At 30.6% G+C, this 13,044-nt stretch overlaps 1 protein-coding gene across 1 annotated transcript; it reads right to left on the reverse strand.

Moving 5' to 3' along the window:
- Positions 1-6,533: 6,533 nt before the first annotated feature.
- LOC106773218 (remorin) lies at positions 6,534-8,910 on the reverse strand. The gene is made up of 5 exons (XM_014659932.2): positions 8,464-8,910; positions 7,520-7,570; positions 7,344-7,431; positions 7,115-7,196; positions 6,534-6,968 (listed from the first exon to the last, which is right to left on the reverse strand). The coding sequence occupies exons 1-5, from the start codon at positions 8,648-8,650 to the stop codon at positions 6,774-6,776; spliced, it is 603 nt and encodes a 200-aa protein (XP_014515418.1). The 5' UTR covers positions 8,651-8,910; the 3' UTR covers positions 6,534-6,773.
- Positions 8,911-13,044: the final 4,134 nt, after the last annotated feature.

Consider the following 13,044-nt stretch of genomic DNA (forward strand, 5'->3'; position numbering starts at 1 on the left):
TTTTTCAGATCTGACTTGGCGGGAAGTCAGAAATTTAAAATTTCAAAAATTAAAATTTTGCAAGGGAATATACAACGGTTCCCCTTAGAACCGCGATCTATTCCCCTGAAATTTTTTTCAGAACTGCTTTTGGGGAATGTCAAAATTTTGTAGGGGGAATAGACTGAGGTTCCCCTTAGAACCGCGGTCTATTCCCCTAAATTTTTTTTTTTCAGAATTGCTTTTGAGAATGTCAGAATTTTGTAGGGGGAATAAGTCGCGGCTCCCCTTAGAACTGCGGCCTATACTGTCGATATAATTTCAAAAATGTCACCGCGCAATATTATGCTTCGGTTTCTATTGAACCGCGACATAATGTGCGCGGTAAAAGATCAATTTTTTACTATTGTACTAAAGGTATGTTCTTCTCACTGTCGAGTGAGCTTGTGTCTTGCTAGATAAAAAAGAGACTTACTAACTGAGGTGGATATGTGATTTTCGTTGAATGAAGATCTTCTAACTGAGTGAGAGAATCTTGGAAAAGTTTTCCAATTTTTTTCGAGTGTTCAATACTCTACAAAAATTTTAAAAAAAAGCTAATTACTTCTTGTTTTATAATAAAACATTTACATCTAATTTTTATTATTAGAAAGTGAGTTTGTAAGCCTAACTCAACCTCACAAAACCGGCTTGTAAGGTGAGGTTTGCACCTCACTTATATATATATATATATATATATATATATATATATATATATATATATATATATATATATATATATATATATATATATATTATAAATTGGTCTTATCTTTAGTCGATGTGGGACTTCCAACACACCCCCTTCACGCCGAGGTATAAACATCTCGTGCGTGATAATAGAAATTGGGTGGTCCAATAGCGGCGCGACAACGGGTGGAAACAGAAATGGCCACTTAGAACTCGCTAGGATAGACTCTAACCATAGCTCTGATACCATGTTAGATATCAGAGCCATGATTAGAACCTATCCTAGCGAGTTCTAAGTGGACATTTCTGTTTCCACCTGTTGTCGAGCTGCTATTAGACCACCCAATTTCTACTATCACACACGAGATGTCTATACCGTGGCGTGAAGGGAGTGTGTTGGAGGTCCCACATCAACTAAAGATAAGGCGAAATTATAATATATAACTGAGGTGCAAACCTCACCTTACAAGTCAGTTTGTGGGGTTGAGTTAAGCCTAAAACTCACTTCTAATATTTATAATGAAATACACACAAAATGCATGGCACAAAGATAAATAAGATATTTCAGCAAATATAAAAAATAAGTAATTTTCACATTTATAATTTCTTCCACAAAACAAGTTAAATAATATTAAAATGTAAAAAGAAACATAGAAGAAATTCTTTACATGTTTTTTCTTTGGAGTATTTAAGAAGTGTTTCCATAGGTTGCATAAAAAATTCAAATATGAAATTAGAAATCTAACTAGTGAAAATGAATGAAAAAAATAATATATAAAAAAATATTTATAAACTTTCTTAATATTTTAGGTCTTAATATTTTAAGTTGAAAGTGATAAAAGTATGTTTTTTTCATCTTAAATAAATGAAAAGGTAACATTTTTATCAGTGTGACTTAAAGACATTATAGGTCTTACATTTTAATTCTCGGGTTCCTAGTTTGTCCCTGTCTCTCTTATTGTCGTTCACCCTTAACCTCATCCTTCGAACCTCGTCGTCCTCCGCCATGAATCCTTATGAAGTGTTCAATCACTAACGAGTTTATGGTTGTCTAACTTTTACGAAAGAAGAAAGAGAGAAAAGAGGAAGCCAACAAAACTAAAAAGGCAAAGGCGAAAGATATTATTTTACTACATACCTTTATGTATATATGCACGGATACAATATATATACAGAGTAGGAAAAACTGAAAAGAAACTGAACAGACGTTATAACTTAATAGCCTCCCTCAAGCTTGAGTATGTATACAGAAATACACAAGTAAATGCATGGCACACAAATAAATTAGATGTTTTAACAAACATAAAAAATAAGTAATTATCACCTGTATAATTTCTTTCATAAAATAAGTTAAATAATATAAAAATATTATAAAAAGATTTAAAAAATAATTTTAATGTATTTTTTCAAAGAATAGTTTACCATATATGGATCCTATAATTTCTTATCTATTAAATGAATGACAACTAGATAAATATGCACAAATTACCTCATAGTTGTAATAATGCCTAAATTACAGCCAATACAATATTTAGTTGTCAAATATTTTACTAATAGAATATTTCACATATTTCAACATTTTCACTGAAATTGATGCATCAATATCACATATTTTCAAATTGAATAGAGACTTATTAAGCATTCAGTTTTTTAAAGGTCTTAGTGTTTCCATAAGAAATTCAAATATGAAATTAGGAGTCTCACAATTACTGAAAATGAATGAAAAAAAATAATATATAAAAAAATATTTATAAACTTTCTTAATATATAAACAGAAGAGGAAAAACTGGAAAGGCGTTATAACTTAATAGCCTCCCCCAGCTTGAGTGTGTATACAGAACATATTTTAAAGTCAGACGATTGAACGAGCAGAAGATTAAAGTCAGACGAACAAAACTCTTGTCCATTATATGTTCTTATTACCTTAGATGCCTCTGTTAAACTGATTCTTTATTAACACAAAATTATTCATCAAGTTTCTAGTCTCACCCTTATTTTTCATTGGATAGACCCACGTATGTCTTGTATAGTCATCAACGATAGAGAGAAAAAACCTGTGACCATACTAAAAGGACCTCAAATGTATGTCTATGTGCACAAGATAAAAAATATCATTACTGCTAGTCTGACTAAGAGGAAAGGGGAGTCTGTGTTGTTTTGCTAAGTGACATGCAGCGCAAACATTAGTACTATTAAAACAAATATCATCATAACTTTTGGATAATTGTTTAAGAATCTTATTTGAGGGGTGTACCAGTCTACAATGCCTGAGATCAAGAGAATCAACATGTTTAAAAGTCTCATCATTATGCACAAGAAATATAGCATTTTTCAAGCAGCTAATGAAATGGTAAAGACCATTGATAAGCCTTTGAACAGATATAATATTTAACGTGAATTCAGGTATATATAGTACTGATGTATGGTAATTTGATCAGTTAATTAAACTACCCCTACACGTCTAGCAATAACCTTATTGTTATTGAGCAAACTAATATGTATAGGTTAGATCTCATAATGACTCATGATCAGTAACACCAGTATCAAGGATTCAAGATTTAATACCTTCTTTACCTTTTTTTAATTTGGTGTGTTGAGTGCTCACTGAATGTGCTGTTGACAACTTTTTCAGGATGTACATTTCTTTCTGATTGAGTTATGCCAGCAATTTGTTGTATTTGCTCCGTAGTCAAGTTTTTAAGGATTCGTTCACAAGTGGATTGCTCTTCCAGAGGTTTTTCTTTTCCAGTGACCCGTTCAGTTTTGTTCTCCAGAGCCTTTAATGTGTAATTGTATCTTTGCTTTGAATAGCATTCGTCTTCAGTGTGGTTCATCTTTTTACAATACTAACATTGCTTGCCATATAGTTCTTTCTTCTTCCTCTTCCATAACTCTTCCATTGTATGGTATTTCAACTTCTGTAATTCTTCCGAGTTTGAGTAGCGTTGTTCACCATCACTTTCTCTGTACCATTACTATCATTTAGTTGTCTTTCTTGTTGGAGAACCAAAGGAAAAACACGATTGATACTTGGAATGGCTCCATAAGCAAGATTTGAGTTTTAACAGTGCTGTAGATTTCACCTAGGCCTTTTAGGAAACACATTATGCGCTCAGAATCTTTGTAGTCTGTAATAAACTTGGTGATATTGTAGCTACATCTCGCGTGAAAAACACAAGCTGGAATAGTACTCTGTAACCGTTCTTTCTCCCCGTTTTGTCGAATTAATTTCTTGGAGGAGATCAGAGACACGAATGTGATTACTCTTTGAAAATCTTTCTTGCAAGTTCTTCGCATAGCTCCCTTGCGTTGTCAATATAAATACTGCTTTGAGCAATTTGGCTTGCAAGGGTGCGTGTGATCCAGGATACCACCATAACGTTGCAGCGTTCCTAGATCACCATGCGCTGGTTCTTGAATATCTCCATTCACGAACTTATACTTGGACACTAAGCCGCGCTTCATCGATCTACTCCATGCATGGTAATTTGATCCATATATCCAATTGTGGTGTAACAAGAACTGCTCCTGGATTTTCGCCTGGATCAAGACAGAAGATGCTGGTGGGGTACTGGGATCAGTCTCTCCGGTGAGTTTCTGAGTTGCTAAGTGCCCTAGGTTTGATCAATTACATTGTGATTTTGATGTTATAGGTGAACATCACAAAATCTGAAATCGAGACAAATTATTCAGACGAAAATGTCAACAATGAAAATGTTTCAAATTTTAGGGCCAGTGGAAATTTTGAAGTGGATATTACAACTGTTTTAATTAATAGTTTCAATTTTGTTTATTTTATTTTATTTCTACTGTGTTAGAAAAAATATATCTTATTTAATATTTTTAAAATAATATTAATATATGATTAAAAATAGAGTCTCCTAAATATATAAACAAAATTATTACAAAATTTATTTAAATAGATGTATTTTAAATTTACCTTTACATTTTATTTATTTATTTATTCATATTTAATTGTCTATTTATTTATTTATTTATTTATTTTTAATTATGCAGGTTTTGTTTATTCATTTAATTTATTTTTGGTTATGTATTTATTTGTGTAATTTACCTATACTTGTTATTTTTAATATTTTTTAATTTTATTTTTTTATTATTTTTTAATAAATAAATATTTGATTATTGTAGTTAAAGGTGTAAAAGATTTAATTAAATAAATATTATTGGGTTATTTTGTTGATTATGTTAAAACTTATTTATCCTAACTAGTTGTTTCGGATGGGAACGAGATAACAGTTGATCACTGTGGCTCTTCTCTTCACTTCGGAATTCTCTTCGTAGCAACCTTAAAACCGAACTGCAGGTTAGCACTTCAACGCTCAAGTCAGCAGAGTTACCACGATAATAATATTCAGAAAGTCAATCTAACCTTTTACCTGAGCTATGCTTGTTCTATTTATAGAGAAATATACCCACCATAATCGGAGCCACGTTGTGCCAAGTCATGTACTCCGTAAATTCCTCCAACAACTTAGCTTGTTAGTCGTAACCGTAGTCGCAACCACTTCCCACTTCCTAGATTCTTACTTCGCCATTTGCTCCGCTGAATCCGCAAACTATCTCCACTAACTTAGCAATCACTATAGTTCCTTTTCGGTGCAACCCTTACCCCGATCTTCCCTGCATATTTCCCGATCCACCAGACCTTTCTTACCTTTCTCCTGCTACATTATACAAGTCAACCAGTTATCCCCTATGACCGTGTCTCTCCCTATCGGTATAAGTTCACTCTCGATCTTCTTCTTCATAGCCCCGATCGACTTAAATCCTCTCTATACTACACTAGTTATTATAAAATTAATCCAAATTTTTATAAAATATGCTAAAGTAGGGTTTATGGATATAAAAAAATAATGATATTCTTACTTTCATTTTTTACTAACTTTTTAACTCCATCCAATTGAAAAATGATGTGAAAAGAGATGAATGAGTGATTTCGGGAGTTTTGTTGTTAGCGAGCTTCATATTTTGGACTCAAGTTTTATTTACCAGTCTCGGTCAGAGTAAGCGAACTTTCACTGAAATTAGAAAGTGTCATTCACTGAACCTCTAATTGTCGTCGTTCGTCATTTGCCTTTAACCGCACGTTCGTCGTGGTTTCGAAGTACCGTTGAAGACTGAAACCAAGGTTTTTGTAGCTTCCTGTCATTGGTTTTGGTTATCCTTTGTTTTTCTTCGGTTATTTTGACTTATTTTAAATTTTTTACTTTTTTTTATTATTTTAGAATTATTCTATTTTTTTGGGTGTTATTCTGATTTTGTAGATTTTATTTGGTGTACCGTAGGTAATGTTACAATGGATGAGATTGGTGAACTAAGTAAAAACTCTTACTGCAGAATTGAGTAGAACTTAAGAATCAAATAATTAGGGACCTAAAGTAAAATTTTTGCATAACCAAGTCAACCCATTTCATGACAAATTTTTAAGTGAAAATAATATTCCTTAACAAATTAATGTATAATTAACTCATCTTGAACGAATGATAACTACATTTTTAACTAATTCCATCATCAAACAATCAAAAAGTGTAAATTAACTGAGACTAAAGACTAAAGTTTTGTAAAAAAGATCAACACAAGTCATGTCATAAATTTTTAAGTGAAAATAATATTATTTTAAATTTTAAGTATGTTATGAATAATTTTATTTTTAAGTTTAAGATATGAAATGATATCGTTTGACGGAAAAAAAACAGTTTCTGACATAGGTTTTAATGATATGGAAAATTAGTTCTTCGACTCCAAGACCAAGGATACAGCGGATTCAAATAGTTAAAAGATGGTGAAGTAGGTGAATGAGTTGATGGAAGAAACAACAAATGCAGATATTGAATCATTAAATTTGTTTATCCAAAGAGTAGTTGATATATACAGACCAATGTGTCGGTTGCACACATAATAAATGAACATGACTAAATCAACATCATATATACTAAAGAAATTCACACTTTCATGCATGATACTTTAATGGTCAAAGATACACAATGATAATAATAACAATAATGAACACTTTTTGTTTTGGACAATGTTTTATGTTTGAAGGTTTAGAAACAGCCTAGGAGTTTCTTTGGAGCTGTTCCAGTTGCTCTATACTTTGCAGCTGTCTCCTCTGCCTTCAGAAGTTCTTCTCCTTTCTTTGCCTCAATTATTGCTCTTTTCTCTTCAGCTTCCTTGTGAATTTCAGCTATTTTGTTCTTTATCTTTTCTGCATATTCTGCTTTTTTCTTCTCCAATTCTTCCTGTTCATGCAAAAATCAAAAATCAACTTTAATTTGTTCCTCTCTTTGCCCACATTCAATGCAGAAAGTATTGAATGTGAAAATGTGAAATAGAAGAAAACGAACACATAAAACTTGTTAGAATTTGCAATGAAATCGATTCTCACTTCTTTTTTCTTTAGATCTGCCTCCACTGAAGCTTTCTTGCTGTTTTCCCATGCCGAAATGGCTGAAAGATTTTTATGTGCCCTGTTCAAAAATTTCACTTAGATTAGTATATCCTACACTTTGTTAACCTCAAATATATCTGTCATTTATGTTCTAATTGATTATTTCTTACCATGAGTTAAATCAAAACATCATTAAATATGAAGCAAAAGGGATGCACATTCTTACTTGTTTTCAGCTTTTGATTTTTCACTTTCCTCCCATGCCTTGATTAGTGATAACCTCTTCTCAGTTGCAACTCTTGCAAGCACCGCATCTGAAGAGAAATGAAGATGGTGGATGACATAATATGTAATGTAAGAATACAAAAGGGAAATTAAATGTCATAATGTCACGTCACAAACCTCTGTTTACAGAGCCCTCACTTGGTTTCTCTTCAGCAACTTCTTGAGTCTCTGCAAATATATCCAATTTAACAATAATAAACATAACAACAACAAAAGGGGACAAAAAAGGTTATGACAAGAAAAATATTGTAGTGGTGCTTTCTCTTTTGCCTCAAAATTGAAGGCTGGATAGCCTTTGAAATGCTTGTAATTGAGTGATAATGGTTTGATAAATTTATGCCAAATTAAGATGTGCAAAACTTGGATTCAAAGAAGGACCACTCTGTCACTTGCTAATAGAAATGGAAAAAAGGCAGAGCAATACGAGAACATTGTTTTGAATAAAACTACAACAAGAAAGTTCCAGTAAAAGGAATATGATAAAATACCACAAAACGGAATCAAGTACAAGTAACAACAAACGACCAAACAATCCAACATCATATTTTTTTTCTCCTAAAAGGGGTTAGAAATATTATTAAAAAAATATATTAAAACCGTTTCTCACTGATTCTATATAACTATTTAAGTTAATTATAAGGAAAACAAGTATATTGTTACCAGAAGCATATATATTCAATCAAGTACTAAAGCAGTGAACAACCATGTAACTTACAATTACGAAAAAACACTTTTTTGCTCATACAATTACGAAAAATAATCATTTTTTTTCTCTCAAGATAATACAACTAAAGCACCCTTTGGAATAAACAAAATACAGTTCCTCAAAGAATTGGTTAAAACAAAACAAGAAGATAAACAAAGCAAACAAAAATATGCAGAGAGAGTCCATGAACACAGATTTCAATTTTTTCTTCTGCAATCAGTTTTTCTACCAACCAAATTCAACTAACCCCAACTTCCAGAACATGATAACATGACAAGAATCAACATAACACTATCTTAGCCTCAACCAAACCAAAACATGACAACATAGAAGAATCAACATAAGAAAATCTTACTCTCAACCAGGACAAGAGCCTTGGACTCATCAGGCTTGTCATCAGAAGAGGGCACTGGAATCACAGATTTCTCCACAGCCACATCCTTTGGAGCCTCAGGAACAGCTTCAGGCTCAGCTGGAGGCTGTGAAGGAGCAGCTGGTGCTGCTGTCTCTGACTCTGCTGTTTGAGGTTGCTGTTCTGTCATTCTTTTTTCCTCAGAAACTCAGAATTCTGTGCACACAGAAATGGTAAACAGAAACAGGTGCGACTACACTTTCCCTTATTTAGGAAAAATCAACACTTAATGGAGAGAGAGAGAGAGAGAAAATTGAGAAGGGTGTTGATTGGTTGAGATATTATAGTTGGAGGAAGGTAACTGCTTAACTCTAAGTTCCAAAAGCTTAGCTGGGAATTAGGTACATGTGGCCTCACCATGCGTTGGCACAGTAACAGATATTAGAGACCATTGTGGACGATGAAAGCAACATATGCTAACAATTATGCAACCAAAGTGAATTAGGATAAACCAAACAAAATGTTCAATAACCATTCTCCAACTGTTCTTCGTGGGTCCCTTCATTAATTATCTCTTCTCCATTCCATTAATGCCATCATTTTTTCCTCCAACACTTTCCATAGATAAAGTTAAGGACTGAGAATTTTCATGCTCGGAATTTGGTAAACTTTTTCTTTTTACGTTCATTTTTTTTCAATCCTTTCACCTCACTATAACTAGTATTGCTTAGTAAATGATTTAGCATTCATATATTAGTAATGACACTTTAATTATTACCTTCAATGATTTATATCAATACTATAAGTTAAAATAACTTTTCTTTCATTTTCTGACATGTCAGCAGGTTTGATTTACACTTCACACAATAATTTTCTATTTTTATTTTATCATTTTAACAATAAGTCAGATTATAGAACTATTTCCAAAAATATATTACTAAAATTGAATCGATTTAAATTGTTCACTTTAACCATTGAAAAAACATTACCAAACATATCTCCATATTCACCCTACTTCAACCACGATAACTGCTAAGTTCTATTTTTAATCATCCACTTAATTGAAATTTATTATGAAGTTGTCAAATTAGAACAACTTCCTCCTTTTAGGAAAAAAATATTCATTGATTTTTGAATTATTTGATTTTTTTTGTGTGTGTTAGGAAAAGTGTTCTTTAATTCAATAGCCATGAATTGTGGTTACTCTTTTGAGTGGTCGACAGTTCACGCCATAATTGACAAAGAAATTAGTGATAAATACAATAAAGTAAACCAACATTATTAGGTCATCACTCCTTAATTAATCCATTGATTGATGATTACAAAACAATAATTTATTGGTGTTATCTTATTGATCAAGGTTACCCCACATTAAACACATAACGTGCTCAAGCATCCATAAAAGTCGACGTTTTTTATTACCTTTCTCAAAGGGAAATTTTCATCTAAAAAAATTGAAGTTATTGAAGATTCTTTTTCATATCGTGTACACAAGGGAATATTTTGTGTGCCCACCTTGTAAAAACTAGAAGTGAAATTCATGATGGCTTCCCAAAAAACAATGTCATTAATGATCTATCACAATCAATCTCAATCGACTAAGTTGGTTTCTTGCTCAACTTGTGTAAATATCATTAAAGCTTTTAACATTTTGGATTTCAATGTTGCTATGATTTGGAGTTCAAATCTAGCTTAGATATGGTAGGTTTTAAGGATGAGCTTCCTTTTGATTTATTGCAATTAACTTCATGGTGTTTGTTTCAACGTATTACTTTGAAAAGTCCTTTTATTTTAGTTATTTAAAGGACATATAAGTTTTGATTAATTGAGAGTTATAATATTTTTATTTTGATATCTATTTCTTTTTTCTGTTGATATTTATGTTTGTTTTGACCTTCAATTTACTAAAATCATTGTGATTAATTATTGTATTTTAGATATTATCCGTTTGAAAGTTTGAATTTTATTTTATTTTTTTACAATTTTGTTTTTAAAGAGATTTAAAAAGGTTATAAAATAAAAATTTATTTAAATTATATATGTTCAGTGTTAATGTCTAAAGGATATGTGATTATTTGAATGATCAATATTAATATATTACTATTTTTGATAATTCAAAAGTATATTAAACTTGTTATAATAATGATTAAATAAATGAATTGGTTAAATCTTTTCCACAAATGGTAGCCTCTTTAAAAGAATAATCTAGATAAAATTAACCATGATGTGACTATTATAAATTAATTGTATCTCATCAACTAATTTTATTGCCTCAAATTTTATGTAAAAAATGAATGAATTGTTATGTGGTAGTAATAATACAAATTAATGACATTATTACTTGATGTAATGAATACGAAGACAATAAAAGCACTTTTTTCTTTCTTTCTAAGGTCGTCTCTCTCTTTTTCACGTTTTCTCATTAAAGATAAATGGACGGTTTGAGAAGGAACACACCAACCACTACCTGCTAAGAACAGAGAAATATAATTCTTCTACGGAAAAATTGTCATCATTTTCTTTAACTTCTCAGAGAATAAACAATCAATTATTCTTGTTATAAAAAAATTTCTTCATTTTATTATCATTATTCATAATAAATGTTTGTCTGAAATTAATAATTAAATATTAGAACATGTAAAAATACTTTTTTATATAATTTTTAGTAAAAGCTTTCTTTGATTTTTTAACAAACACTTATAAGCAAGACTTTCAATTAAATAAATCAAGTAAAGTCATTTTTGGGCTTATAAAAAAAATGAAGTAAAGTTGTCTTTTCATTAGTCTCCTCTGAAATTAGCACATCATATGTAGAAATAAGTTGGTATGGTTTTAATTTTACACACATTGTTTTTATCAGAATTTGGCATTATGTAGACCAGATTTTTTACTTTTTTTTAATTCAACTGTGTTAAGATTTAAAGGATAAAATTGTGTATCAGATTAAATAGAAATAAATAACTTAAATAAATAGTATATAAAAAAATCACAAATTTACTTTCTTATTTTCTTAGAGATTTTTGTATAATTTCTTTGGCCAACTTGCTCCAGCTTTTAGTCCACTTCTTTTTTATGATATTATTTTCTTATTGGTGTATCATTTTCAAATTGGAGTAGAAGTTAAAAGTAGTTTTCTTCTTGTTGCAATCTCTTATAAAATCATGAAAACAAAGTTTATTTGTGGACAAAAAGTGTACTTCTAAACCACAAAAACAAAGAAAGTGATAAGTTTACAGAAGGAAGAAAAAATAGAAGAAAATGAAGAAAGTGAACAAGATGGATGGAGCAAACAAGAAACAAAAATGTAAAATTGACCATGAGATTTGTCACTATACCCTCTTGCCTTTTTCATATGTTTCAGTGAGACAAAAAACATATGTCTGCATATTCTATGATTTCAACCCTTTGTTGGTATTATGAAGTGCACATGCAATGTTTCATAGAGAATCTTGTTTGGACTAGAATTTTGGAGATGGTAAGATTCATTTTGGGCCATTCACAATGGGAAGATGAGATAAGTACCATTTTAAGTGCAACTTTTAAACCACCAAAACTACAACATATCACCAATTGGAAAAACGAAAAACAAAGAAAATGGTGGACAGTAGTTCCATCAAGGAAATGCGGGTAGGGGTTCAACATTCACACATACACATAAGTCTTCACACTGATAAGATATTATCCGTTTTGGGCCAAGTTCTCACAGATTTATTTTTCGTACCATTCCAAAAGACCTCTTATCAATGGAGGTATCTTATGTGTATATAAATTCATATTCATCTCTTATTTTTTCTGATGTAGGACTTTGTTTGTACTCAAAAGGAAATTCTACCCTTTTGTATTTTTTGAGTTTGGTAAGTGTATGTGTTTTTCTTCATTATTTTTATGTGTTTTTGGAAAAATGTGGAAAATAATTTAACTCTTAACGAAACCTATTATCATTAGCTTTTGCACTAATTATATATCTTTTGTACTTTTACTTCACGGATGCTTTCTGGTAACTTTTCACCTCAAATATTGAAATTATTAAACTCGTGGACATTGTTCATATTTCTCTGTCGTATCCACATGATTAACTACTTTCATATTTATCAAAAACACAACCTTTTTTAGTTGTCCCTTTACTAGTAAAGAAGAAGGAGTCAAATGAAATTGCCATATTGGTTTGAGATATATAAAGTGAGTTTCTTTATGTTATTTATTATAGTTTTATATAGAGTAATATAAATAAATAAAAAATTATAAAAAAAAAGTTATATAAGAAGATTTGTAATTTTTGTAAGAAAAATTGTATAAAAATTTATAATTTTTAGAAAAAGATTGTACGAAAAAATTGTAATTTTTGTAGAAAAAATTATGAGAATTTGAAGTTTTGCTAATTAAGTTATATATTAAACCAAAATTTACTTTTGTTTTTATGTGGGTTTTTTTAGAAGAGATTTTTTTTATTGTGTGATTTTCACTGGTTTCATCAAAATATATATATAAGAAAATACAAGCTCTTGCACTTTGAATTTTTATTTATGATAATATAACTATAATTTAAAAGAAATTATTGAGGCTCTTTAGTGGTAGTACATTTGA

The sequence above is a fragment of the Vigna radiata genome, chromosome 1 (genome assembly GCF_000741045.1).
Source record: "Vigna radiata var. radiata cultivar VC1973A chromosome 1, Vradiata_ver6, whole genome shotgun sequence".
Lineage (NCBI taxonomy): Eukaryota > Viridiplantae > Streptophyta > Magnoliopsida > Fabales > Fabaceae > Vigna > Vigna radiata.

Bases quoted from the DNA above. Each gene is read 5' to 3' on its own strand.
- LOC106773218 (XM_014659932.2), bottom strand. From the start codon at position 8,650: ATGACAGAACAGCAACCTCAAACAGCAGAGTCAGAGACAGCAGCACCA. The intron at 7,571-8,463 runs GTAAGATTTTCT...ATATATTTGCAG, and splicing joins GGCTCTTGTCCTGGTTGAGA to AGACTCAAGAAGTTGCTGAA. The intron at 7,197-7,343 runs GTAAGAATGTGC...ATTTTTGAACAG, and splicing joins AAATCAAAAGCTGAAAACAA to GGCACATAAAAATCTTTCAG.